The sequence below is a fragment of the Anticarsia gemmatalis genome, chromosome 24, assembly GCF_050436995.1.
Source record: "Anticarsia gemmatalis isolate Benzon Research Colony breed Stoneville strain chromosome 24, ilAntGemm2 primary, whole genome shotgun sequence".
Taxonomy (NCBI): Eukaryota; Metazoa; Arthropoda; class Insecta; order Lepidoptera; family Erebidae; genus Anticarsia; species Anticarsia gemmatalis.
Window position 1 is genome coordinate 5,632,927 of NC_134768.1, and position 27,095 is coordinate 5,660,021.

General features: G+C 34.3%; 3 protein-coding genes across 4 annotated transcripts; 1 reads left to right on the plus strand and 2 right to left on the minus strand.

Moving 5' to 3' along the window:
• Positions 1-140: 140 nt before the first annotated feature.
• LOC142983600 (myrosinase 1-like) lies at positions 141-3,431 on the plus strand. 2 transcript variants are annotated; one of them, XM_076130566.1, is made up of 7 exons: positions 141-197; positions 422-521; positions 788-1,360; positions 1,485-1,727; positions 2,025-2,182; positions 2,568-2,806; positions 3,160-3,431. In XM_076130566.1, exons 2-7 carry the CDS (start codon positions 443-445, stop codon positions 3,305-3,307), a joined length of 1,440 nt encoding a protein of 479 aa, XP_075986681.1. In that variant the 5' UTR covers positions 141-197; positions 422-442; the 3' UTR covers positions 3,308-3,431. The 2 variants fall into 2 exon arrangements, with proteins under 2 accessions (XP_075986681.1, XP_075986680.1); XM_076130565.1 differs by lacking the exon at positions 141-197 and adding an exon at positions 309-343.
• Positions 3,432-3,575: 144 nt separating this feature from the next.
• pll (serine/threonine-protein kinase pelle) lies at positions 3,576-15,163 on the minus strand. The gene is made up of 10 exons (XM_076130564.1): positions 14,971-15,163; positions 14,387-14,618; positions 13,922-14,001; positions 12,224-12,295; positions 7,099-7,261; positions 6,482-6,622; positions 6,002-6,128; positions 5,254-5,418; positions 4,633-4,826; positions 3,576-4,231 (listed from the first exon to the last, which is right to left on the minus strand). The coding sequence occupies exons 1-10, from the start codon at positions 15,097-15,099 to the stop codon at positions 4,056-4,058; spliced, it is 1,479 nt and encodes a 492-aa protein (XP_075986679.1). The 5' UTR covers positions 15,100-15,163; the 3' UTR covers positions 3,576-4,055.
• Positions 15,164-24,703: 9,540 nt separating this feature from the next.
• LOC142983414 (uncharacterized) lies at positions 24,704-26,243 on the minus strand. The gene is made up of 3 exons (XM_076130252.1): positions 26,100-26,243; positions 25,497-25,588; positions 24,704-24,937 (listed from the first exon to the last, which is right to left on the minus strand). Exons 1-3 carry the CDS (start codon positions 26,176-26,178, stop codon positions 24,728-24,730), a joined length of 381 nt encoding a protein of 126 aa, XP_075986367.1. The 5' UTR covers positions 26,179-26,243; the 3' UTR covers positions 24,704-24,727.
• Between the last annotated feature and the right edge of the window lie 852 nt (positions 26,244-27,095).

The window sequence follows — 27,095 nt, forward strand, 5'->3', positions numbered from 1 at the left end:
AATTAGACACCAGGCGATGTCGTTAACGCTGTTTATCGTTTACTCTCAGATTTACGTTTTGCCTATGTAAATGCTTAACACAGATTGTCAACACAGTACCTACAAGATAAGCAGCATTATCCAATAAGAATGAGTTAGTTGCACTAAGTAAGGCATTCAATAAACAGTTGCAGTTAATAGCTGAGCATATTTACTTTGTAAGTACACAAACATGTAAGGGAGGGAGCAAATAAATTTACCTAGTTATCTAATCTAGCACTATCTAGAACAAAATAAATATTTGGTAAAATTTGCCGTCATAAGGTGTAGCACTGTAGATGAAAGCATATGAATTGTGTAACCGGTAATAACTGCACATGCTATCGGTTTCCTTAAAAATAATCAGTTACTTAACAAAGAAAAATTATTTATGTCAATTTAGTTCTCCTATTCAGCTGCCGATATGAGGAAATTACCGAAGAATATGAAATTAGGAGTGGCAACCGCTGCGTACCAAGTGGAGGGTGGTTGGAATGTCTCAGGTAGGCACATGTTTTTTAATTTTATTGTTTGAGATTCGGTTTCGGAATTCCTACAAACATCACAAGGTACGAATACGTAGCAGGCAAAGTAGTTACCTAATTTTAAACATAATAATAATATAGGTAGGTACTTAGGTGACCTTATGGGTTGCCCTCTACTTATGTAGGTACTAATGCAAAACAGTATCATGCTAAAGTACGAACTAGGTCAGGTACCTTTAATGTATCTCCTACCTAGGTATTTTCCTTTTTTCTTAATATTTTAGGAAAAACGCCTAGCATCTGGGATGTATACTGCCACATCCCAGGAAGCATAAAGGACGGCACAACTGCTGAAGAAGCTTGCAAGTCTTACGAGTTTTACAAACGAGACATTTTGATGCTGAAGTATTTGGGTGTCGATTTCTACCGCTTCTCCATCTCGTGGCCCAGAGTCTTGCCGAATGGATTCGCCAATGTGATCAGCAAAAGTGGCATAGATTATTACAACAAAGTTATTGATGAACTCCTTGAAAATGGAATAGAACCAATAGTTACAATTTATCACTGGGATCTGCCACAAAATTTGCAAGATCTTGGTGGATGGGCAAACCCTCTCATAACAGAATGGTTTGAGGATTACGCTCGGGTATTATATGAAGAGTTTGGAGATCGCGTCAAAACGTGGATAACTATGAATGAGCCGAAGCAGTTCGCTGTATTTGGTTACGGCACCTTTCGATTTGCACCAAATATTGTTTCACGAGGAATCGGTGACTATATGGCTATTAAGAACTTGCTTTTAGCGCATGCCAGGGCATGGCATTTGTATGACAAAGAATATAGAGATAAACAGAAAGGTAAGTAATACATTAATCTTTTGTTTTTAGGCTTTATCGATTGGAATTTATTGTATCCAATATCTACTGCCACACATTGGAATATCCACCAGTACCTACCTACAATGCGATTTATTATTTCTAGGTATTTGTGGCATAACAATAGCAACAGATTTTCGCGAAGGTGCATCAGATTCGGCCGCAGACATAGAGACTGGTAAACTGGCGTTAGATTTCGAAGTCGGCTTGTACAGTCATCCAATATTCTCGAGCACTGGTGGGTTCCCGGAAAGGGTGGTCAAACGTATTGCTCAAAAGAGTGCGGAGCAAGGCTTTCCTAGAAGTAGACTGCCGAAGTTGTCGCCTGAAGAAATAGAGTACATAAAAGGTAAGTTACTAGCTACATAATAGAATAAAGCCATCCATAGGTATCAAAAGTTGCGAAGCCGTTTTATATCACAAACTTCTTAAACGAAAAAAAAATAAGTAGATACCTACACTGAGTTTGCTGTAAATCTTCCATAAGCAATGGAAAAACAGTTCGATTCATAAAGAAACAGGAAAACGATACCAAAAGGTTCTGGAAGGACAATGTTCCCACGGAACATTTGCTTGGAAACATTGTGCATCAAAACTCGAAAAAAAAATAGTGTAGACAAGCACTTAATATCATTATAATTTCCAGGTACAAGCGACTTTTACGGGTTCAATCACTACTCAACAAAGTTCTACACCGAAGACTTGTACGTGCCAGGAATGTTTCCTATACCATCGTACGATGACGACATAGGTGCTGTAGGCACATACCTGGACTATGAGCCGGCACCTGTGATTCATACCACCGTATGTTTTATTTTCCTTATAATAAACTTTATTCTGTGGTAGAAGATCGTGACATGCATTTTTTCTTGTGGTTAATGCAATGGTTAGCAGTCTAACTAGGTACCTACGTGTTAAAGTTGTTAAAACTTCAAAGTCCACACGATCTTGGACCAATTAAGCGTAATGATTTATTACTTACCCAGTATTTTTTACATACTGAATAACTTCAAACAAAACTGCAAGCATCAAAATTTCCTACCTCTACCTATTGGTTCAAAAGCACGTTAACAGATGTTTACCTAAGTATTCCAGTTTCACATTCGCTTACGTTTTTGGTACCCTACCTGAGGCCTCTTAACAAGACGACTATAACTCAAGATCCAACCTATAATTCTTATTTTTTCAGCCAATCCCATCAGGCATGCGTAAAGCGTTAAACTGGGTGCGAGAAACCTACAACAATCCGCCTATAATGATAACAGAGAATGGATATGGTACAATGGGCGGTCTGAAAGACAGAGTAAGGATAAAATACTTCAACGACTATTTAAACGCGGTGTTGGATGCTGTTGACGATGGTTGTAACGTTATCTCTTATACCGCTTGGAGTCTTATGGATAATTTTGAATGGGATTCTGGACTAAGGTAAGTCAATTTGTAAATATTTAAGAGCTCATCCGTTTATTGCAAGTCTTGACCTGGCTGACAAGATACCAGATTTTTATTTTGCCGAGAAAAAATAGCCTAGGTTTCCCCTTGTGAATTCTTGTTAGAGAAGGTTTTCTCACGGAGCTTTATGGTTCATTCTGAACAAATATACTTGATATAATTTTTTTACCATTTTGTCATCACTTTTAACACTATTTCTAAGTCAATATTCATGTATGTATGTATTTAGGCACAGGCAACCCGAAATCCAAAGTTCTTTTAATCAAACCTGCCTTTGATTTGCCACTGACGTGGATTAAAGTTTCAATATAATGTAATTTTGTTTTCAGCGCAAAATTCGGTATATTCGAAGTGGACTTCACAGATGAACAGAGACCCCGCAAAGCAAGATCTTCAGCGATATGGTATCGCTACATTATAGCGACTCGAACGTTAAATTCAAACTATGAACCGGAGTTGCAAGACATAACTTTTTAATTCAGAGATTGAACCTGGTAGTCGTAGGGCAATTTCCGACCACTATCGACAAATTTTGTATGAATACCTAAAAAGCGCCTCTATCGTATTTCGCAAAAACTACTTTCTTCAATCATTTTAAATGTTAAAAGTTAGACATTTAAAATTACTGGAAATTGCACTGTACAAATGACGTCGTAATTTAGGGACTTAATGCATAAGGAGTCTGAATTAAGGTCTAACTACTAACTAAAAGTTAGGTAACCGTTTTAAAGTAAAACTTAGTGTATCGTTTTATAACAAAATATATTATATTAAATATCAACCATTTTATGTATTGACGCATTAAAAATACATTAAATGCTATATTCTTAACATTATTGTAGCTTGTTATCTAAAAAAACATTATAAATCTATATTAAGTTGTGATTTATGTCAATTTATCATAAATATTATTTACACTATTTCAGTCGTTTTTAACTTTTATTGCGAAGGCACACACAAAAAACAATTGCATTGTCCATTTGAAATTTTTGAAGTTTAAAACTTTCATATCAAATGTTTACCTATTTTTAAAGCAAACTCAATCTCTATTGATCTGTTATCTCTTTCTTAAATGTATTTGATACGCGATAGAAAGGGACATAAGATTCAATAGAACACTACTTGCAGGATCAGAACGTAATGTAATAAGCGACAAATGCCTTATAATTGAAATTCAACTCAATAACCAGATTTTAAAGTACATTATGCCTTGTCAAACGAATTATCAAATGAAATTGTTCGCGGGTATCTGCATAGCGTCTAGTTGTTTGTAAACTTGCAACATGGTCGGTCGTTCTCTTCTCTCGTACATTGTACAGTGAAGGCCGATAGCGAAGAATTCACGACACATCCTGGGGTCTGACAGCGGGGTGTTACGGATTACGGGGTCTTCTAGTGTTGCTGGAAATAGATGTAATACATTTTTAGTAAAAAACATTAATTTTGTTGAAAAAATTGCTTTCCGCTTCAGAAATTGAGGGCATTAAATCAAATTATGAGTAGTTGAAACATTCTTGTGAAAGAAAACGGCATAAACATTGCACTCTGAACAATATTTGAAAAGTAATTAAAAGATGAACATCACCATCATATTCTTAGATAAAGGGCCAAAAGCCGAGCAGTTTTCCATCTATTAGCGGCTAGCAACGGTAACGAAAGACTGCTTAAAACACACCATATCGCGGTTTTGATGTGGTTTTATATACAGACACTTTTCATAGATGCACGCATGTACGCACTTGTGCACGTACTAATTCAACTATCACAAAACTATTTTAGCCTCTTAATATCTAGTAATATACCTGGATCAGTCCCAATTTTATGCAGCACATGCATATGCGCGCTGAGCAGCTGTACTTTCCGCTGTCGGTCTATAGCGGGCAGCGCGGTGGCCATCTCCACCATCACCACGCCGTAGCTGTACACGTCTACCGCGGGAGACAAACAGTGGGAACGTAGGTATTCGTCCGGTAAGTATGGACGAGTGCCGTATACCCTGTGGAATAGAATAATGTTTTAGAATCAGTGAATTGAACATTTGAGACTTTTGCCTAACAATAAAATGCATTAGTTAATATTAAAGTGAATATCAAACTGTATAATTGACTAAAATAAGAACGAACAACCTTTAGTTAATATCAAGATAGTGTATTCGCGAAAGTTTTGCCTCTATGGCGTAATTTATTAGGTTTCGGGTTCGATACCCGATTCGGTCTAAGTGGGTCTTTTTTAATTATTATTATTTTATTTTAAAATTATTTTATAGTAGCCCAGATTGATAACGTGTCCGGAATATGGCTATTTACTCGCTTCCTTTCACGTAAGACTGGCATTGATAATGGCTAAACACGTTTCTATCTACATTTTATACACGAGAATCGCATAATTTTATGTATGTTTGTACAAATACAAAATGATATTACCTGGACACTTTCAAATGTGTTCTATCCTCTCCGTAAGGACCTTTCCTCGCGAGGCCGAAGTCTCCGATCTTGGGCATAAGACACTGGTCTAAGAGAATATTAGCAGGTTTAATGTCTCCGTGGATTAACGGTGTTCCAGCCATCGTGTGGAGGAATTGAAGACCTCTGGAAAGTGGAAAGAGTATGTTTTATACACAATTGGCAACTTGATAGATTAAAAGTTTCAAAAGCAGTAGCTTTGATAGGTGATTGCTAGATTAAGAACTTGATGATCCTGAACTCATATTGATATATTATTATGAGTTAACTTTTTTATTTTGGTTTGCGGTGATTCTGGCTTTATGCCTAATTCCGCCAACAACACAGTATTAAATAAAATATATCTAAAAATATTTAAAGTCGTGTTTTTCCGACTGCTAATAAATCATGTTGAAACATATTTCGTGAGTTATCTTCATTAGCAGATTAATCATATAATTTATGAAGCCATTTATTAAAATCTTAGCATTCTAATACAGTTTAAACAATAGACTATCCATTTTTTTAATGGATACAAAAAAATTACCTTTTTAAACAGGCACAGACCTTTAACAATAGGGTAAAGATATTACTATAGACATAATTATACAAGTATATTATGTTTATATAGTACAAGATGCATGTCTTTTAGAACTATTTATTTTCAATTTTATGAACTCTCCAAACAAAAGTCAACCTTCATAACCAAAACACAAAGTTCATTTCTTACCTAGCAACACCATGTGCGATACTGTATCTTTGCGACCACGTCAGCGGTGGATGGTGGGTCTTCCCTCGAAGCCTTTGTTCTAAAGACCCTCCTGCCATTAGTTGGTACACTAGACATGCTTCTGGCCCTGAAAATACGACAGTCTTGGATATAGAATTTTACATAAAAACAACTATTTCCATCGGAAAGATTAAGTAGGTACCAAATAGTCTACTCAATGCATAAGGTAAAACAATGACAACGTGATTAAATTAAAACTACGCAATGGAGATATAAAATAATCCAATCAAAGCAACTTATCGTTAACACGAAGACATAAGCAGGAATGTATTAAAAAATATTACATTTTGTTGGATACCAAAACATTTCGTATCAGCAAATAATAATAATGCTTTATCCGACCCAGGATTCGAACTGCCTTGCTAGCAGCAGTACTGTCCTAACTACCAACATCATTCGACAGAAACAAGTTTTTCTTACCTCCTAAACAGTATCCATATAACGGTAATATATTGTCATGCCTGTATTGATTCAAGCACATCTCTCTGATCAACTCCTTGTTCCTGCCGTCGTCGTCTCTTTGAAGACGCTTCACGGCTACCGGTAGATGTTTCCATTCACCTGTAATTCATAGTTAAAGAGGTTATAGTTGCCCTTATTTCTTTAAAAACTGAATTGAAAATAAGCTTATACATATTATTATGTGGGCATATGTTGGTGGAACAATGGGTGACAAACTCTAAACTACTCGATTTTAAGACATGAATGATTAATCATACAATTATTGCCACTTTAATATTTAATTACGCGTCGCGGACACTGTTACAAGCATAAAAGAACAGACACAATCGACAACAAACTGGCGACAACTTTTTGTTGATTACTTTAATATTGTTCCAATCGATCCCGCGATATTCTACAGAGATGATAGCTGCATAGCCATAATCACAGCCCCAAGCACATCGTGTGCTTTTAATTTGCAACAACACAAAAGTAAGGCACTTGAAGTACCTATTTGGAAAAATATTTTGGGGCCCTTATACGTCTTTACTAACCATTTACTATTCAAATCACGTACACACATTAACAATACATACCTTTGAACACTTGTCCGAAGCCTCCTCTACCTAGTAGATTGTCTTCGGACCATCCATTTGTGGCCTCCTTCAGATCTTCATAACTCATCTTGGGTATAGCAGACACATTCTTCATGATTTCGTCATCATCATTGTTGGTTCCTTTACTTGCTGTTGATGAAGACTGGAAACAACAATTTAAATGAAAAATAAGTTATACCCACTACTGTTAGGCGAGGGTCTTCCCCCGGAATAATAGATGATTAGGCTTTGGATTCATTATTTAGTGAAGGCAACTACTTGCCTGTCATTAACGATTTTAAACTCTCGCGACTATTACACATCATATTATAATGCAACGGGTCTTAAACGCGATTGAAAATTTAAGGTTAGAATACCTTCGCGTTTAAGACCCGTTGCATTATAATATTACTTGCCTGTGTCTTTGTCACCAGAATTTTTAAGTTTGTTGCTATAAAAAGCCCCGGTTTCATCACCTCTGAATAAGTATCGATTACTTTATGAGGTAGAATTTTGACGGTTGTTTTCGTACATTTGCTGTTAATTTATCTATCATGTGTGTTAGTTTATTAATAGGTTATAATCGGTAAACTATGAATCTGTTTCTTATATACGTAAAGAACCACTATTTAAATGGTAACTTACAACTATTTACTCGTAAGGTAACTACTCGTAAATTTTGTTTAATACCTAGGTAGGTACTGTAAAAATCACCATTGAATGACCTTAATTGAGATTTTTTAATATTTTCCTAGTAAGTTAAAATTTCCGAATTAATAACGTGGTTCCTAATAATAAAATTGAAAACAGATGGCTCGCACATGGCGTTCTTATCTAATACAATTACTTCCTATTAATTACTAGCTGACCCGCGCAACTTCGCTTGCGTCACATAAGAGAGAATAGGTCATAATTTTCCCCGTTTTTGTAACATTTTCCGTTGCTACTCCGCTCCTAATGGCCGTAGCGTGATGTTATGTAGCCTATAACCTTCTTCGATAAATGGACTATCTAACACTGAAATAATTTTTCAAATCGGACCTGTAGTTCCTGAGATTAGCGCGTTCAAACAAACAAACAAACAAACTCTTCAGCTTTATAATATTAGTATAGTATAGATCAGGTCGATTGATTTCCTATATACATAAATAGATAATTTTCCTAACTCATTACGTACACTACTCAAATATTAGGTACAGTTTTATTTGTATTGTGTCCACCAGTTATGTGTAGAGTGGTTACATGTAGGTAAAGCCCTTAGTTATAAGTACAAGGAATTCTTTGATTCATCTTGACCTTTATAGCATTGCACGAACTAAAATGACGCACATGATAAAATTATTTTAATACCTTTTCCGCTTCTTCCTCTATTTCATTATAGGAAAAAAATTTAAAGATACTATTCAATGTAAGACAGTGTTGGAGTTTCGTTTATGTTTTAACACTGATTTGATCTCGAGACGCTTTTGGCTTCACTCGGATAGCGTGTAAAAATTACGAAACTGAGATCCGTTGGTCCCCTTGGTAGGTATGTACTTATTTTTATTTACCGTCCCACTGCTGTGCAAGGATCTTCTCCCGAATGAGTGAGGGGTAAGACATTGAGTCCACCAAGCTAGCCAAGTTCGGGTTGGGGACTTGGCATGCCCTCAGGAAATGTGTTTAACAATTTTTAGGCATGCAAGGTTTCATCACGATGTTCACCGTTTGATGTTAGTTAGATTATACATCCAAATATTTCAAAACACGTGCTGAATAATAAAAACAACACACGTTTATATTTTTGTTGAGAAAGACCATAGCTCAAAATTTCCGACAACCTTTTGCCTCAATCATTAAGGGTATTTTATATCGGTTTCCTTAAAATATACTCGTTGGAAACCCCAAATTGATTACGTAGCATGGATGCACAAAGCACTGCATATTGGGAACGATTCTTAGAAAATCGCGAAGAAAGTCGTCGTACAACATTCTTTGAACGTTGAACCGGTTACAATGTGTTTCTGATGCGTGACCTTTGTGATGTCTTATGATTGAATGGATACAAATTATGATCACTTTTTGTTGTTTTGTTTTTAATGAGTTTTAAATTGATGAGGCATCAGATATCGGATAAGGCTCTTGAATTCTTCTACTAAGTAATATAAATGTGGTATTTGTTTGTTACGTTGTTGCAGCTAACTATATCGATTTCGACATAGGTACCTAGTTGCAGACTTAGGATCAAACGTAGGCTAAATTTAGTATACGAATTGAGCTATGGAATAACCGGTTATGGGTTTTTTGAAGTTCTGTTTTGTTTAATGATTTTACAATTGATGACATCACGATATGGGCTGAGCGTCTCGAATAACTTAATACAAAAAAATACGACCTTCAACCCTTTACCCACTTTATAAAATTAGGTAACAGATACACTCCAGTAGGTATCATAATGACATGTTTTTATAAAATGCCTGTTTATGGATGTCTGATGTAGTCGATAAACATTCATAATGAGTTTGAACTCAAGTTATCGAATATAATTTAAATAAATGAATAAATAAGGATTTTGTATTTTTCTAACTCATACATCGACCGTTGAACCGAATACGTAAGAAGTTATTTTATTCTTTGATGCTTATCTCCCCTTTAGACTTGTGCAGAGAGAACATAAAGGACTGAAGAATAAATACGCAAAGAGTCAGCTGACACCGAGATGCGACTCGATGCGACTCTAAAATATAACTATATTTTCTACATGAAAAGGGGGAAGGGGGAATTTAAATCGCCTCCCTGTAGATACCTTTTACAAAGAAAGTATGAAAGTATGTCTGTTAGTGTTTCTACTGACTGCCGCTTGAAACTGCTGAACCGTCTTTGACAAAATTAGATCGTGGGATAACATCCGCCTATGATGAAAAAAACCGCGAACAATAGATCATAGGTAGGTAGATATAGCAAGTTTTTGGTGAATCATCTGCTTTGAAGTATAAATAAATAACTTGCCTACAATTAGATTAGCAATACCACAAATTGGCTTTGGCGTTATTTACTCTACAACATTTATGAGGAAAACACATACTGGATATCGGTTGAGAGAGATTAGTTTGTTAGACTTTATTTCTAGAGATAATGTTTCAAAAACGACAGGTGTGTATTACTCGTAACCGGCGGTACTGTACAACAAGATGTATGGATAAGATTGAAGCAAGGGAAGTTTGTAAGGATCTTGCAAGTGGCGTTCTCTGGTCTCTGTCTACCCCTTTAGAAAAATGACGTGATTTATGTATGCATGTATGTATGTATATCTAGAGAATTGTGCTAGCAGAGAGATATAAAGAAACAGTTTTTATACGTCAATCTCAATTTATACTTAAGTGTTTGTGAAACGTTACCGTTAAAAGTTTATTTTATGATCTTTGTTAAATCTACCAATAGACATTTTAGATGGCAGGCGTGATTCAACCATATGACGTAAATAGTACAATTTATTATTATGTCGGTATAACAACTTTGTACTAAGAATAAATCTTGCGACACGTCAACAGCGTATCAATACTATAAACTATGCGTTCCGAGTTGTTCAAGTATTGAGTTGTTTGGCATAGAGTAATAATTTATTGAAATATTTCCTTTCTTTAGGTCAAAAATTGTTAAGAAACCGTGTTTGGGAAAGTCAAAAGACGTCATAACGAGGCAACATACGATGTTGTTACGTAAAATTTTTGAAAAAGCTAAATATTTATGTTAACATTTTCCTATTACCTTACTGACTATAAAAAAAATGAAATATTATTAAGAATCTCGTTCTATAAAGCTTGTTTTGTTATTGGTTATCCTTATATTATTATTTACTATTTTACCGAGCGGGACGACCTAATTTGTTTATTGATAATTTTATCAACTAGAATCATCATGCATTCATTCTTATCTATGTTTCCCAAGTTTACATTTGATATTTAGCTTCACTTTTAACATAATATACAAATATTAATAGACGTTATCGAATTTCTTAATTAATTCTCGGAACCATTTAGAGAGTTATGAATAGTTTTCTTGTGATATTTTCCTTATAGAAGAATAGACAGTTGAATGAATATTTTACGAGCAAATTTACTTCAAATGCGTGTTTATAATGTTCTGTTCTTAAAAAAGACAACTCCCGCACTAAGAATTGCTCTTGTGTCGCGGGGACTTTTACAAACATACAAACAACGGACACAAAGCAGAACCAGACCCGAAACAATTATTTGTGGGTCGTTCAAATAATTGCTCCGTGCGGGAATCGAACCCACGACCTCCCGACGCAGTGATATCGGCGTGGCGACCTAAACTACTGCGCCACGGAGACAGTCGAAAATAATAAAGGCAAACTTCGAAAGGGGTGCAATTACTTAAATATAAATTCCATTACTTCCATTAAAAGGTAAAAAAGTAACTCGCGACATTGCTAGTAAAATGTATATGTGCGTATACGGGCACGCACGCATTCATACGTATAAATGTCAGAAAAACTACTCCATTTAATGTTTTGCTAAATCCACTGAGATCCTATCCATTAATCTTTGGAAAGTTCAAGCATTGATCAGTGTGAGAAACAATGTATTTTCTATTCTGTCTGGTATATTAGCATTAAATAGGTTAAAGATAATTTATAAACCTTCTAACGATAGTTCAAAGTCTGACCAGACTTGAAATAACTACACCTAGTTCTTAACTTCTTACTAATTGTATTTCGTGGGAAACCAAACTGTACTTCAGAAACCACCTTTATCCTTATTAACACGTGCCACATATAATGACGTTCATTCATTCAACGTATAGTTAGTGGTCAATCTAGAGTTAAAGTTGTTTAAGCAGTCCGAAAGCCTTTGACACGGCATTTCGGCAACTTAATTCATAACAACCGGGAACTACTTTTTACGTACTCTCCGATCTCCGGAGACTCTCAGCTCAAATACCAATATGCGGTCACCCATCTATCGTAAGTCCGCACTTAATTTGCTTAACCTACTCGATCTAACGGGTGAGTGCAACTATGACCACCTCAATAGTGACGTAAAATCATATGAATCACGACATTTAAATATGAAACCACAAAGCCCATTCAACAAATGTTATCTGTGATCAATTGTTAACTTACCTTGCTAATGTCGGTGCTTGACTCATAGTTCGGCGAAGTCTGTATACGGCTCGTGGTTGGCTGTTGAACACCCTGCAGCAAAAAATGAGGATGCATTACGGCAAAAATATTTTTGGAAATACATTTTACGATTTGGACTGGAAATACGATTGTTATATATAAACTGGAAATTTTGAACCACAATTTCCTCTATGGTGTAAAATACAATGTAAAATTAATTATTATATTTAGTACCTTCTATTTAAAGTTGTAACAAAAAGCAAACTTAACATAAAAACCTAGTTCACCACTTCTGACGAAATATCAATTAACTTATCAAGAAGACCATTGACAGTTTTTTTCATAGCATTACTGTTCATTTATCTGCCATGTATTTTATCTAACACTTATCCATAAGTGGCGAAATTGTCGCAAAATACATAAATGTTATGCTGAGTACAAAATATTATAGTTGGTAGTTAAATATAAAAGCTATAGGTAGCACAAGACATCCGTAAGATATGTACCTGGTCTACATTTAATTACAATCTCTTTTCTTCATTCTTTAAAGTCTAAGTTCTGTTTACAGAAGCATATTCTATTGTAATTTCTTCAAGAATATTCCTGTTGGAACTAGTCATAGGAATGTTCTAATTGGCTGTTGGCCAATAAGAATGAATGCAAATCTTTCCTCTTGAATAGTTTTTATACAACAGGAAAATTTATTACAAGAAACTGTTTTTTCAACTGACTGAGGTTTAAAGCAATGACCATTATCTTCTACAACCTGAGTTCATTCAACTTTTATTATTTTTCAAGAAGATTTTGCTCTGATCATTAGTTATAAGAATTAAAAAAATATTCATACCTTATGAACTTTTTTTTACAAAATTTACATATTGTTAAGTCACTACATAGTATAAAACAAAGTCGCCCATTTTGTCTGTAGTCCCTTCGTATGCATAAAACTTTAAAACTACGCAACGGATTTTGATGCGGTTTTCACTAATAGAAAGAGTATTTTCTCCGACAGGTTTTTATATATAATTGAAATACATTGAAACTATATTAGCTGAGTTATAGCGATTTATGTCCAAGAAGTCAGAAAAAAAATCTAATTGAAGATTGCATTTGTGCGTGCGCCGCTTATACCGTTGGATACAAGTAAGAACAATGTATAGCAAAAACATTGGTCTTTATTAGTTCTACAAAAAAGTCCGCGATGACATATATCCAGCTTTTTTATTTAAGTCACAAAAACTACTTTTCTGTATTAAAAAAACATTTAATTCGTTGGGTGATGTTTAACTGGTGATATAACCAATAATACATATATCCTTATCAAAATAAGTAAGTTCATCATCACGAGCATTTAATTTAGATTATTTTTGCAGTTTACAGTGTGTTATTTAGACATATAGTTTAGGAGATATCACGATATTAGTATTGCGGCACGGTACGGGCCGGCCGCGGCAGCGTCCCTATAAATCTGTACATTACTTAAATATTTTTTCCAAAAACTGATAGGGGGGGCGATCAAAGAAGAGTCACAGAAACCAAAAAACATTTTAATATTTTATAAGGGAAAGAGAAGTTATTGTGAATTGAAAATTAGTATCCAATATGTGTTGGTGCGTTGACTGTATTTGTCGAAGTAGCGGGATACACGCAAACGAAGTTGCGCGGGTCAGCTAGTTAGTAATAAAATAAAAAACATACCTTTTCTATTAACATAACAGGCAATGGTATAGAACTGAAGCTGCCATCAGTTTTCTGTGTGCTTTTCTTATTGGATTTGTCTGAAAAAAATATAATTTGTCAATACTATTTACATAAAGAAAGAGAAGAAACATCAAAATCTTATTTTGGTTCAACATTTAAATACTGGATATTCCTACTTTCTAGTCAATAGGCAGAAAACTAACTGTTTGCTAGTAATTTTGAATTCCACTAGTGTCTATTGCTATATTGAAATATACATTTATATTTATGCAAGTAACAATCCCTATCTTTATTAATGTATTAATAACATTAATTCTATGAATTACTTGACCTTTATACCTATAATTCTAAGTTTATTTCCTTGACTAGACAACATAGTAGGTAGGTATATTATTATTCCTTTTTATTGATAGTAGTAAAATAATATTTTTAATGAGAATTTTTCTATTTAGGATATCTTACCTTGTGCAGCACCTGTTGACTTTTCCCTTATACTGCCAGAGCTTCTTATTTTTTTTAATAGTTTATGGAAATCTTCACTGACTAAAGGGACTAGGCATTGTAATGCTGGCACATATCTCATTTTGTATAGTAAAATAAATAATTCTTGCACTGTATGGTTCTGTTGACCCCATCTTGTGAATAACTGTTCTGTTGGTGTAGTGTTTTGACGGCGGGCCGCTTGCTCTATGTCCTACAACATGAGGAAAAAAAAAAGTATTTTAGGAATTTGACACTTCCATAGATACTTTTGAATTTTGTTTTAATCAATCACTAGAAAAAATCGCAAGTACCTAGTTAATGAAGTGTGAAATAGTACTAACTACTTTAACGCTTGCTCTATTTGTGATATAGGTACTAGTCAAAATAAACATGTTAACATTATATTACTATACGTGACATAAAACAGGTCTACTCTCATATTCATTGACGCAGACACATTAAAATATCTGGGAATTCCGAAAAAAACATATCACAAAGATGTATAGTGCCCAGGAAAACCCCAAACTCACGGAACATCCAAACAAGATAGTATAAGTACGTACATTAACATCAAACGGTGAATATTTCATCTGATTACCCGCTAGTTCCTTCCAATAATCCTCTATATCAAGCAGTCTACATAGTTCTTTATTTATATCGTACGGCAACTCGTAAATATACATTTTTGTCATTGTAAAATTATGTTTTTCTTAAATGTTGACCGAATACACCACCACTTCACATAACCACTTGTTGTTCACTGACAGCTGTCTAGCCTGACAGATGACAAAGTGACACTCTGTGATGACAGTTTATTTCTGACAAATAATGATGTCTAGATATTCGTTCAAAAACCATAACCACAAATCGACACAAATAAAAACCATTCACGTCCTAAGACTTGTAAAAGGTTCGTCGGCAAAAAAAGATGAAATCTGTCGTTTTCAAGAATGCTACATAATATGTGCAACTGCAGTCTATTAATGTTCATACAAAGTTTGCCATTATGCTGTAGCGATCATCAATGCTGGACTCATGCGTTGCATGCAGATAATCTTTTAATATTAAATAATTCAATTTAGGCACCTACTCCTCACAATCTGAGATTACATACTATAACTTTAAAAGCGCCTACATTTTATTTGTAGCAACAATTCTCCTATCATCAGACTAATAAAATTATGCAACACGTAGGCGGCACAGAACTAGAGAATAATGCTCATGCTTTTTATTATTCCAACTTACCTCCATTACTATCGTGGTTTTATTCGTTTGTCGTCAGAAAAAACTGGGCTGAACTAATGATAGACCGCTTGTTTATGACACATACTTAACTCTAAATCTCTCTCTTAATATAACTAATTTGAATATCCAGTGGATTTTCCCAAACATCATCAAGACAAACTTTATTTAACGATTCATTTGTTAATTACTTTAGGTATAATTATTATCACTTAAGTAATGTTCAACAATAGTAACACAAGACTTGTTTTTAAAACACATTGTCACCGTCGTACATTTAGGTATAGTGTTTTTTGAATTATTTTATTATTGGTGGTCATTAGGTACAATATGATTCACAATTACCTAGTTCTTTAATAAACAGTTACCGAACAGCAGATAAGATCTTTGTTACTTTCCATTCCCTGGTTTTTTTATTTAATTTATAAAAAAATGATTAGCTTGTTGAGTTGTTTGGCATTTAATATTATAAAACCTAGGTATTAACTTTCATTGAATTTAGGTACTTTGCAATTGCGGGTTCTTTAGAAACAAACTATATAATGAAAGAACTACATATTAAAACATAATATTTTTATTTGTTATGGCCGGTTAACTTAAATAACATCACTGGTCCCGGGAGGCGTACGGAGGTTCTTAATTAATTAGGGAGATAACTTAGTACTTACTTATTATCTAATAAATAGCTATTGGTACCTAATTTGTTTTTAAATATATCTTTTACTTATATGACATTTATTATGTAATATTATACACAGAGTAAATATGGTAGTAATGCATATCCAGTTGCGGTCTGACGGTGAAACCGCGTAACGCAAGAAGTACCTAGATGTGTGCTAATTTGATGTACCTACGTATTATATTTTATAAGGTATTGTGAACTAAACTACTGACATACTGATAGTCTCCATAAGTGAATGCAGGGGTGCCTTTTGTTACAAGGGAAAGTACCTTATGATATTTATTCCTCGAGGACGAAAGAAATGGTTACGCAAGCCATTTGACTCGCTAAAAACCGGCCCCGATAACCATTCTTTACGTACCTGCACTGCAGTGCTCCGTAAGCTCCACTATGCATATGTATCATGCTTCGTTGAGGCAACTCCCTCGATTCCATGCAGACAGTAACCTGGGCTAATAAAGCCTATTAATGCGTCCTGGACTGCAACCTCCTGTCTACATCATCGGAGACATACCATTACGCCTATTGATCCAGGTAGACCCTTTTTTTGCGTCAGGAAAATGCATTACTGCATGTCCCGCCCCAGGGAGGAAAGCGGTGGTCTTTCGGCTAACTTGGGCATACCCACTAAAAACCTGACGATGTTCCTTCCACGGTCACCATAACGTGGCCAGGACGCGGTACCTCCAATCGGATACTCCGCGTCCCATTCAGGTAGACCTAGGAACACCTATTAAGATTATCGTCGTAGTTCTGTCGTTAGACTCCAGGACCAATGGAAGTTAATATAATAATAAGTATATGACGTTTGTTTGAACTCACTTTGAACTGCTTTGTGATTCTCTTACTCACGTTATACTTACAAAACGTGCGCATTAATCTCTAACGTACTTATATTATTCTTCGATTCAATTAAAACGTTTTAAGGAAATACAGAAATATAATATGTAAGTAGGTACCTAGTAGATAAATTAGCTACGTTATATATATACGCTATATAGTTGCTACGTTTCTACAACGCGACGTAAGAATGAATCTTGAGGAAAAAAAAGGGCTGAATACTAAAACTTAACGACATCAAACCTATATACTAGATTAGTTTTCAACATGAGGTGCTAAGAAACAACAACCGTAATGAGATACGTCAGATAAGATCCTGAAATCCTGAAACAGCTAAAAATCGCAGAGTTCTCAGTAACTTTGTAAAGGTGAATAATCCTGATGTTCACTTATACTTTTTGTGACAAGGCAAACATTCTTAAAAAAATTTTTAGCAAATGCTAGTAGAGGTTTCTTTTACCCTAGAGTAAAATACCGAAGACCTAAAGAAATATTTTAAGCTGGCAGAAGAAGATGAAGCTACGCTTTGAGATGCAAGTTAATTATTTTTATCTGCCAGTGTTCTATTATCGGGTAGGTTTCTAATTTATAGCCAGTTACTTCTAATTTATTACTTACCTACCTATGCGTTAGCTTAACAGGCGAAATTTTGGCAGTTGTTTTCATACAGATAGGACTTAAAACTTATCTATAAAAGTTGTGAAACTGGCCAGTTTTGACTGCCTCCGTGGCGCAGTGGTTATGGTACTTGCTACGCCGCTAGCGTTGCATCGGGCGGTCGTGGGTTTGATTCTCACGGCTCTGATTGTACTTTTTGTCCGTTATTTGTATTTTTGTTAAAGTCCCCGCGACACAAGAGCAATCCTTAGTGCGAGAGTTGTCTTTTGAAAAAAAAAACTAACCAGGTTTACACTTAACCATAAAGCTGTAAAACTGTTCGAATCGCCACCCTAACCTACATTATCGAATCAGAATCCCAACGTCAATAAAAAATTACTGGCCATTGTGCAGAACTATTTGCAATTAATTAAAACAAAAGAAACAAACGGACCTTGTTGGTGGAAAGAGGACACATAGAATACAAACATATGTGTATTTGTACAAATGCTACAAAAGTGGGATTGTGTAAAATTCTATCGTTTGAAATTTTACTAATGACTGACCCAAATATGTCATGCAATGTATGTCTTTATTATGCGTAGAAAGATAATAGAAAACGCAGTAATGTCGGCTATAGAATTTGAATAAAACCATATGATTTATTCATTACTAGCTGACCCGCGCAACTTCGTTTGCGTGTATCCCGCTACTTCGACAAATACAGTCAACGCACCAACACATATTGGATACTAATTTTCAATTCACAATAACTTCTCTTTCCCTTAACCGCGTTTAAAATATTAAAATGTTTTTTGGTTTCTGTGACTCTTCTTTGATCGCCCCCCCTATCAGTTTTTGGAAAAAATATTTAAGTAATGTACAGATTTTTTTTTGTCTTATATGTATAGATCAAAGTCGTAGTACCTACTTTATCGTGATATCTCCTAAACTATATGTCTAAATAACACACTGTAAACTGCAAAAATAATCTAAATTAAATGCTCGTGATGATGAACTTACTTATTTTGATAAGGATATATGTATTATTGGTTATATCACCAGTTAAACATCACCCAACGAATTAAATGTTTTTTTAATACAGAAGAGTAGTTTTTGTGACTTAAATAAAAAAGCTGGATATATGTCATCGCGGTCTTTTTTGTAGAACTAATAAAGACCAATGTTTTTGCTATACATTGTTCTTACTTGTATCCAACGGTATAAGCGGCGCACGCACAAATGCAATCTTCAATTAGATTTTTTTTCTGACTTCTTGGACATAAATCGCTATAACTCAGCTAATATAGTTTCAATGTATTTCAATTATATATAAAAACCTGTCGGAGAAAATACTCTTTCTATTAGTGAAAACCGCATCAAAATCCGTTGCGTAGTTTTAAAGTTTTAAGCATACGAAGGGACTACAGACAAAATGGGCGACTTTGTTTTATACTATGTAGTGAAGTTTGATGCTAATGATAATCGATATGATGATGATGAGATGAATGCGCGAAAATTGATTTAGGTTCTCTATCAAAATATTTTGAGCGCTCGTTGCCTACATAGGTATTATTTGTGTGCAATAAATGTAGAAAGTACAGAAAAATAATATTTCGCGAAAAATGCAAAATGTAGAGTCAAGTCTACCGGCACCTACTCTTAATTGTGGTCAGATTCATTTCTAGCAAGTACGATACCATTCAATTTTGAATGCAGTGTTAGAGAACAAAAAACTACGGTTGCTTAGAGACTAGATGAACCATGCAGAGATAACCATGTAATTTTGAAAGCGAATGAAAAATTACATATCAAAGGGTTATCCATTTGCTTAGTCTTACTTAAGTTAAGTGTATTTCTCAGTTATTTTACCGTTTTCACCAAAAGCTAACATGTGGTTAAAACAGAAATGATGTGACGTTGTGCGACTCCGACTTGCGAGGTACACTTACGCAGGAATTAGAACAAATATAGGAGACACTTGAACACACATGAAACCACACGAGTACAGGGCTGTACTCTGTGCTTTTGATATGTAGAGTAATTTAATTATAATGTTTATAAAACTTTTTTTATGTTTATTTTTGAAAAAAGATCAATAAAAAATAAAAAATGCATCGTATCTGAAAAAATGTTTCTGTTCCATCAGAACGGCATCTTTAGTCGAAACTGTCTTTATGCTTAGTCTTCCGAGAGTCACTTTTTTATCCGCAAAATACTAATTTAATTACGTATAATACGTGTATTTCTCTCCTCTAAAACGTCTCCTTCATTGGAGAAAATCGTACTGTTTCCTGTTATAGCCATTACGAACTCAACCAAACTTATTACTGAATGAGAATGAGAATTTCATAAGACCCGAGATTTCGGACAGTTTTTTCTCTAACCCCCGGTTTCTGAGGTACATTTAGCGGTAGTTTATCTATTCAATAGTATCAAAATTAAAAAAAACGCTATTGAATAGATAAACTACCGTTAAATGTACTCAGAAACCGGGGGTTAATGAAGTAACTGCAATATTTTTAGTAATAATGGTGGTATTAAATACAGCCCTGTATATCGAAGGCTGTATGGCATCGTTCACAAGACCTACATTGTCGAACCGCAGCCGATATCCCACTCAGTCCTCCTCAGATCACCTTCTGAAACAGATCTCTGAGTTACAATTAACATTACTTATTGTGGACACATCGGTGGAGGAACCAGGTAAGAAACCACGTTTGTTTGAGTGTTTGTGCATTCTGAAAACTTTTGTCTATATTGTTGATGCAATTTTAGTTCTTATTTCTTGGAGCATAAGGCTTAATAAATCAACTGTAGGTAAAACTTACCGGATAGGAAAATTTTGATTAGTGTTTCTTACACGTGGCTTTTAGTGTCGTTGAACTTATTGTTTGATTTGTGATCATCCTCTATGACAACAATGGTTGGGAGTGGAAGAAATCCTAACTCCAAATAGAATGTCCAGGTTTCTTCGAATTTATCGAAATGTTGGACTTATTTGTACTTAGTGCTTTAACGAAAGCTTACTAGAATTTTCCTAATCAGGTATCTAATTCAAATTCAATCGAGTCAGATTCGAGCGATTGCCAATGCGTATTATATTACAGCTTGGATGCATGAATCCTGGCTTAAAATGCAAATAATGTTAATCGAAAATTCCATTTAGGTCCATTTTAATCAATTACCGAAATATAAGTTATTTGGTAATTTAAAAGTCACCTGTTCTACCAGTTTGTATACACGATAGAAACCTTTTAAAACGACAGTATAAAATCAAAGGTTGTTGCAACGGGTTCTCACTGACACTATACAGGCTGTTTGCAATCTTGCAATTGCTATAACCACTCGTATTACATATTAAACTCCCCTACACGGGATGTTTACACTTTCAGAGTGTATCATACTATTAGGACCGGATGATCGCAAGTGCAGCAATCTTCTATTAATTCTAATATCGGAGTAGCGAGGTGACAAGTACTGCAATGTAATGGGCCTTCCTATGACGTTAGAAACAATGTAGGTATGTTTTCGTAGGCAAAGTTTGGAAGCATTAGGCGAGGTCGGTTTCTGGTCTACTAGAAATGTTTTACAATTCTGCAGTCTACAAGGACAGTTATAAAGCTTCAGCATTTGATAAGCATGTCGTAGAACATTCAAGATTTCCTTGAAATCAATCAATTGGTTTTAAAAGCTCATGCTCGAGGAGTTTCATATTATTATATATCTTCAAAATGTAGGTGGTTTTTGCTAGCGATTCTGCGATAATCATCATTTATGACGTTAAACCGTTGCCATCGCAACAACTCCGCAAAAACTGCATTGCAGCACTTAATTGATAAATAGATATAGGTTTTGGTCTTCGTCATAAGCGGAAAGCGGGAGGCCAGATATTTTTTCAAATAAACCACCGGTCGTTTTTACTGAAACTGCATTATCGACATCGGTAACGAAAAGGACTCTTGGACATTTCTTGGGGTGTTACAGCATGTCAAAATATAATTTCTTAAAGTGTGCGCTTGATTGTTGAAGAAGCCTTTTCCTTGCTGACGCTAATATGGGCGCCGGGACTAAGAGGGTGTGGAATATTTGGTGGATTTAAAAAATCTGTCGAGTATATATCGTAGTAATAATAATCTCACTCTTTGCTTGAAACCGATTTTACCGATTAAGCTCTGCCTTAGATTGAAAGAGTTTTTTTGCCGCAATCGAATATTTGTAAGGTTTGCATCAACACTGATCCGTGCCTTTCATACAAGTCTTCCCAAGTTTCAAAAGTTTACGTCTGTCATTAATATTTTGGCTTATTTTTTTGGAAAGGGCGGTAAATATTTTCCATTTAACCGAATTACGAAATTACATATAATTCGAACATATTCATGTGAGTCAAATGTGTTGTTTGTACAGTTGTGACAAAAACTATTGTATTGGTAACCTCGTCTGGTTGATTGTGTACCCAGTCGGGCACCACGTACTTGTAATATTCAAAATGTTAAAGTTATATTGCTCTTTTAGAGTTGAATTGATTAGAATCAGTTTACGATTTACTTTTATATAAACATCTCAGTTGCATTTATACAATTTTCTTTATCTTCTCGCTATTCAGACTTCAAAATATACTTTGGCGTAAGTACGCAAGTGTCTACTGGTTTAGTCGAATCTTCATGTTAAATATCTGGTTGAAATGGTAGATTCCGTGAAAAAATAATCAGAGTCGATCTTAAAAAAAAATACAAGATTTTATTTCCAAACCCCAATAACAATTTCTATGGAACGATGCATCCTCACCATCATTCCGTAGAGATTGTTAATCCTAGGTATTATTACTGGCTTTTAATAAAGTTTTATCTATTTATCTATTAACATTTCAGATGCAACGAAATCTTTAAGTGGGTCTGGAAAACGAAAGCTACTGCTAGCAAAGCTAAAGCAAATATTCTGCGCCAGGATTCAAGGTTTGATAAGTCTAAAGGCCAGGAAATAGGTTTGTATACATATTTTGTTTAAAATCAAGAGTTTTACAACCAGTCTCATTATTTCATATATCTCTGTTAGACGCAATGGCATATTATTTATTATATACTAGTACCATTTTCAGAATAAATTAATAAGCAATATCTGCAAATTACCGATGGTGTGTACATTGAACTCAAATTGACAACTGCATAGATACTAAAATGAGTCATGTCTGTATAAATAATTATATAACTTACTTATGATTTATTAATATTCACAGGTGTTCCAGTGTTTTAACAATTCGCAAAAGGACGAATAAACTTCCACAACAAATAACAAGTCTTTTGATCTTGGACTTGTTTTTAAAAATATTATTGTTCGATCTGTATTTTTTACTTAAGACTAAACTTACGCCACGTAAAGAGGTTAAAATAATATTAGTTTTGTGGGTCAACTTTAGGACTTAGAGGAAGAAAGATAAAAAAATGCATTACATTTTTACTTACCCCGTAGGGCTTTAACATATATTAAACTTAGTTGAATGATCATTTTTAGTAGAAAAAAAAATGTTACAGATTCTAACTCGTCATTTAATATGCCCAGGATTTTGAGTTTAAGTAAAATTGGGCATCTGCAGCCAAAGTAAAAGTACGTTTATTTTAAGTTTATTTATCCGTTCACAATCAAATTGTAAGTTAACATCCTCAGTTTGCGTCTCTATCTTGGTTAAAAAACAAACTTCTTCCACTCCATTATACTCGTACTTTTACACTTACATACTTTACTTTTTCATAAACTACTGTTTTCTTTTATCAAGCGGTGTATCAAGAACAATAACTATTTCTCGTCGACAATCTGGATTTTTAGTTAATTGTTTTTTTGTCATTTCAGTGCAGAAGTAACAAAGAAGAATAATTTGAAGAGAACGTGCGTATTGTTAAGCGAAGTTGGTTTGTGACCGTCACTAACGGGCAGTGATTTGACTATTTGCCCGTTTTGACGATCGCAAAATGAACTCGCTTGACTAAAATCTACCAGGAGAATCCAGAAAAGACGTCCTACGAAGATTGTTGAAATTATTTTGGAATTCCTGAAGAAATTATTCAAGACTTGTGTTACTGGCTTCCTCAGAAACATTATTTTCTCCCCGTGAAATAAAACAAATGGCTGAATACTCAAACGACACTCAACCTAAGTAAAACATTCGTGATTCCATTGTTACTTTTACGTGAGTTGTAGCTATAGATATAATAATATGTACCTTAAAGCATCACCTGAAATTAAATGTTGTTAGAGTATTTGACCGATAGTCATCTTCCCTGGAATGTATGTCCCGAATGGGAAGGAAAGAAGAAGCTGTCTTAAGTAAAAAAAAGTAAATAATATTTTTTTCCAGTAACTATTTGTTTGTGTTACTAGTTAAAGTAATTTAATGTATAAATGATAAGCGCTAAATGACTAATTAGATACTTATTCTTTGTAAACTTAACAAATTATTAGTCTTGTAATGTCGATGTGTAATTATTATGTCTTGAGTATAATATTGCTACATAGCACCTCCCCCTCCCTTTTAGCCCTTTTTTTTATTAAAGTTACAGCTACCAATGTACATTAATTGTTTAATACATGATTATAACTCTACATACTCTAATACTCAAATGACACTCAGTTTTAAGATACACCTAAATCTTATGCTGTCAATGTTGTCGTGTATTGTACCAGTCCAAATAATATTTAGCATGACTTTTTCAATGGAGTGTGGCTTGGATGAGAATAGCCATACATTTTAAATTTATTATTAAAGTGAAATTAAAAAGTTTGTCTTCAATTTTTACTAGTCCGTAGCATTAATTAAAAAAAGGTAAAATCGCCCTAAGTCCGTATTTTGGAGACCTTTACATATATTTTTGTAACAATTTTATGCTAGGTATATGCATTAAAAAGCAGATTTATGTAAATAAAAACTAACAAAACAAATATCGAAATATAAAAAGCCTTTTATTTTAATACGAATGCCAAGAATCTACTTCTACTTTCCGCTCTTTCTTCATAGAGATGCCAATAACACCGTAGTATATTTCAAGGAGTGGAAATCTTATCAGAAATGTGATAGTCATTGTCTCTGGATTGTAACTCACTGTGACGTTTGATACTGGACTTTGGTACTCCACTTTGAGGTAATGAAACTCTTCCTTCATATCGGGTCTGATAGCCTGAAAAGAATTAAAGTTATGTATTGCCTCTGTGGAAACTAATTTATGAAAAACGACTTTACTTTAAACTTTATACTTAAGTGATAGATATTCTATACCTTTTTTTGTTTTACCTTTTTCTACTGCTGGATGCCGTGGCCGAATATCGTGTAAATTATTGTTATTAGGTGTTTGTTTCTCAAAGAGTAAATAAATAAATTGAAAACAGATTTATTTACATAGCTTTCTCTAAACTACCAATGAAACTAATGGCTACACTCGCCGATTTCATTTGGTTTATCTTATTTCAGTTAAAACACTCACTGAACAAACATGGTTAATACTAATTTAATCATGACGCTGTCGCAATTCTTGAATTATTTCTATACATTCTTATAGTTTACGTACTAGTTACTCGTGTTAAGACTCAAGCGGTTGCCGTAGGAACCATATTGAAGTAAAACCTTTCGAAACTTATCGTAGGTTGTTTCAATAACCCCGCTACTACAGCTACAGTAAGTTAAGAGTAGGCTTTAAACTTAACTATCTAAAATTGGGCAATGAGTACAAATTCATTTACCTGACGCTTTACGACATGGTCGTAATGTGTTAGAAAAGGTTCTATAGTACCTTGCGCCGTATACGCTATCTCTTCACCGAGGTAATGGACACCTGATAAAGAAAAATATAAATATAAGATGTTTACACATTACTGCCCTAATGCTGGGCCTTTGCCCTAGGCCCATGAAAAGACCTTTTTCTCTTCTTAGCATTGGAGAGGCTACGCAACGAGGCTTTGCGTCTACCAAACTAGCCAAGTGTGATTTATTCTTTGGCTAGGAAGGAAACCATTTTCAGGAAACAAATTTATGCAGGGGAAGCTGCCGACATATTATAGTTAATAAGTTACAGTTCTGAATATATAGTCTAAAGTAGGTATAAAAGTGCCTGTGACAAGGACCATGGATTCCTCAGTTAAGAAAAGAAAAAAAGTTAAATGACACGTAGTGGTCAATTCGTAGGAGGTTCAACTTCCTCAAGAAGAAAATCTGTGATTCACAAATAGCTGTAATGAGTGACTGCTGATCACGAGGTCTTTGGTATAAAATAAATTGTATTTACTAAAAGAGCACAAATAACCGACAAAATGTATGAAACACGATATTTCTAAACTTTTACATACCGTATTCGTATGACTCTATAGTAGCATCAGTTATATTAAAATAAATCGCAACTAGAAACGTTATCGCATAGAACAACATTTTCTTTTGCTACAAAAAATATTTGTTAAATAAAGATTGTAGACGAGTGTGTATGTGCCTATGAATTGAGAGAATCACGGTGATTGGATTAAACAGATCTGTCTTATCTTTTTGCCTTACTCAATAACATTGAAAATTGATTTAAACCGTGCTAAATCGTAATTGAAACGGTCCTCATGGCATTTATATCATTTTTTTTGTGTATCGTGGGTTCAATCCCAAACGAAATCATTATAATAATAATGCAAAAGTTTAAACATTGTATGATGGTAACTCTTAAACGCAAAAACACAAAGGATTAAGGAAATTAAGGTACAAATAATAATATGTCATAATCTCATATTAAAATGCTGGATGTTATGGACAACATCAACATCATGGATGCTTTTACCCCGGCAAATCTTTCCACATCGAAGTTGCAGGCATTTTCATGGATATTCACCAGAACTTCTTTTTCTAATAAATTGATTCGTTTAATTTAAGTATAACACCTCTACCACTACGCATTATGCAAGGTTTTAATCTCTTACGTATACATAGCAACCAACCCGTAATCAAGAAAAGTTTTTTATGGAAATTACAGGAACTATTCCTCTATATCTATAATCTATAATATATAATATCACGCCTGAAATAAGTTCTTGCCAGATTTAAGACTTGAGAAAAGCAAATCAAAAAAAAAAAAGGTTGGTCCCACAAATCCAGAAAATTCGTAAATGTCATGGAACTTTTACATAATTATTAACAAACAAACAATAAATTCATAAACAAAATAATTATCTAAAGAAAGCTGTACTTGTAATTTCTTAATAGTTTTCCGCCTAACGACAATCAAAACAAATCGATTAGTTTGTTTACAACAACTCATTAGCTAAGGACTAATATTAGTTTTAAATGTATAAATACATACATTTTTC

Bases quoted from the DNA above. Each gene is read 5' to 3' on its own strand.
- LOC142983600 (XM_076130566.1), top strand. From the start codon at position 443: ATGAGGAAATTACCGAAGAATATGAAATTAGGAGTGGCAACCGCTGCG. The intron at 1,728-2,024 runs GTAAGTTACTAG...TATAATTTCCAG, and splicing joins AGAAATAGAGTACATAAAAG to GTACAAGCGACTTTTACGGG. The intron at 2,183-2,567 runs GTATGTTTTATT...TTATTTTTTCAG, and splicing joins CACCTGTGATTCATACCACC to CCAATCCCATCAGGCATGCG.
- pll (XM_076130564.1), bottom strand. From the start codon at position 15,099: ATGACAAAAATGTATATTTACGAGTTGCCGTACGATATAAATAAAGAA. The intron at 7,262-12,223 runs GTAAGTTAACAA...TGTTGTTTCCAG, and splicing joins CAAGCACCGACATTAGCAAG to TCTTCATCAACAGCAAGTAA. The intron at 5,419-6,001 runs GTAAGAAATGAA...TCCACTTTCCAG, and splicing joins ATCGCACATGGTGTTGCTAG to AGGTCTTCAATTCCTCCACA.
- LOC142983414 (XM_076130252.1), bottom strand. From the start codon at position 26,178: ATGTTGTTCTATGCGATAACGTTTCTAGTTGCGATTTATTTTAATATA. The intron at 25,589-26,099 runs GTATGTAAAAGT...TTTCTTTATCAG, and splicing joins TATAGAGTCATACGAATACG to GTGTCCATTACCTCGGTGAA. The intron at 24,938-25,496 runs GTAAATGAATTT...AATTCTTTTCAG, and splicing joins ACCATGTCGTAAAGCGTCAG to GCTATCAGACCCGATATGAA.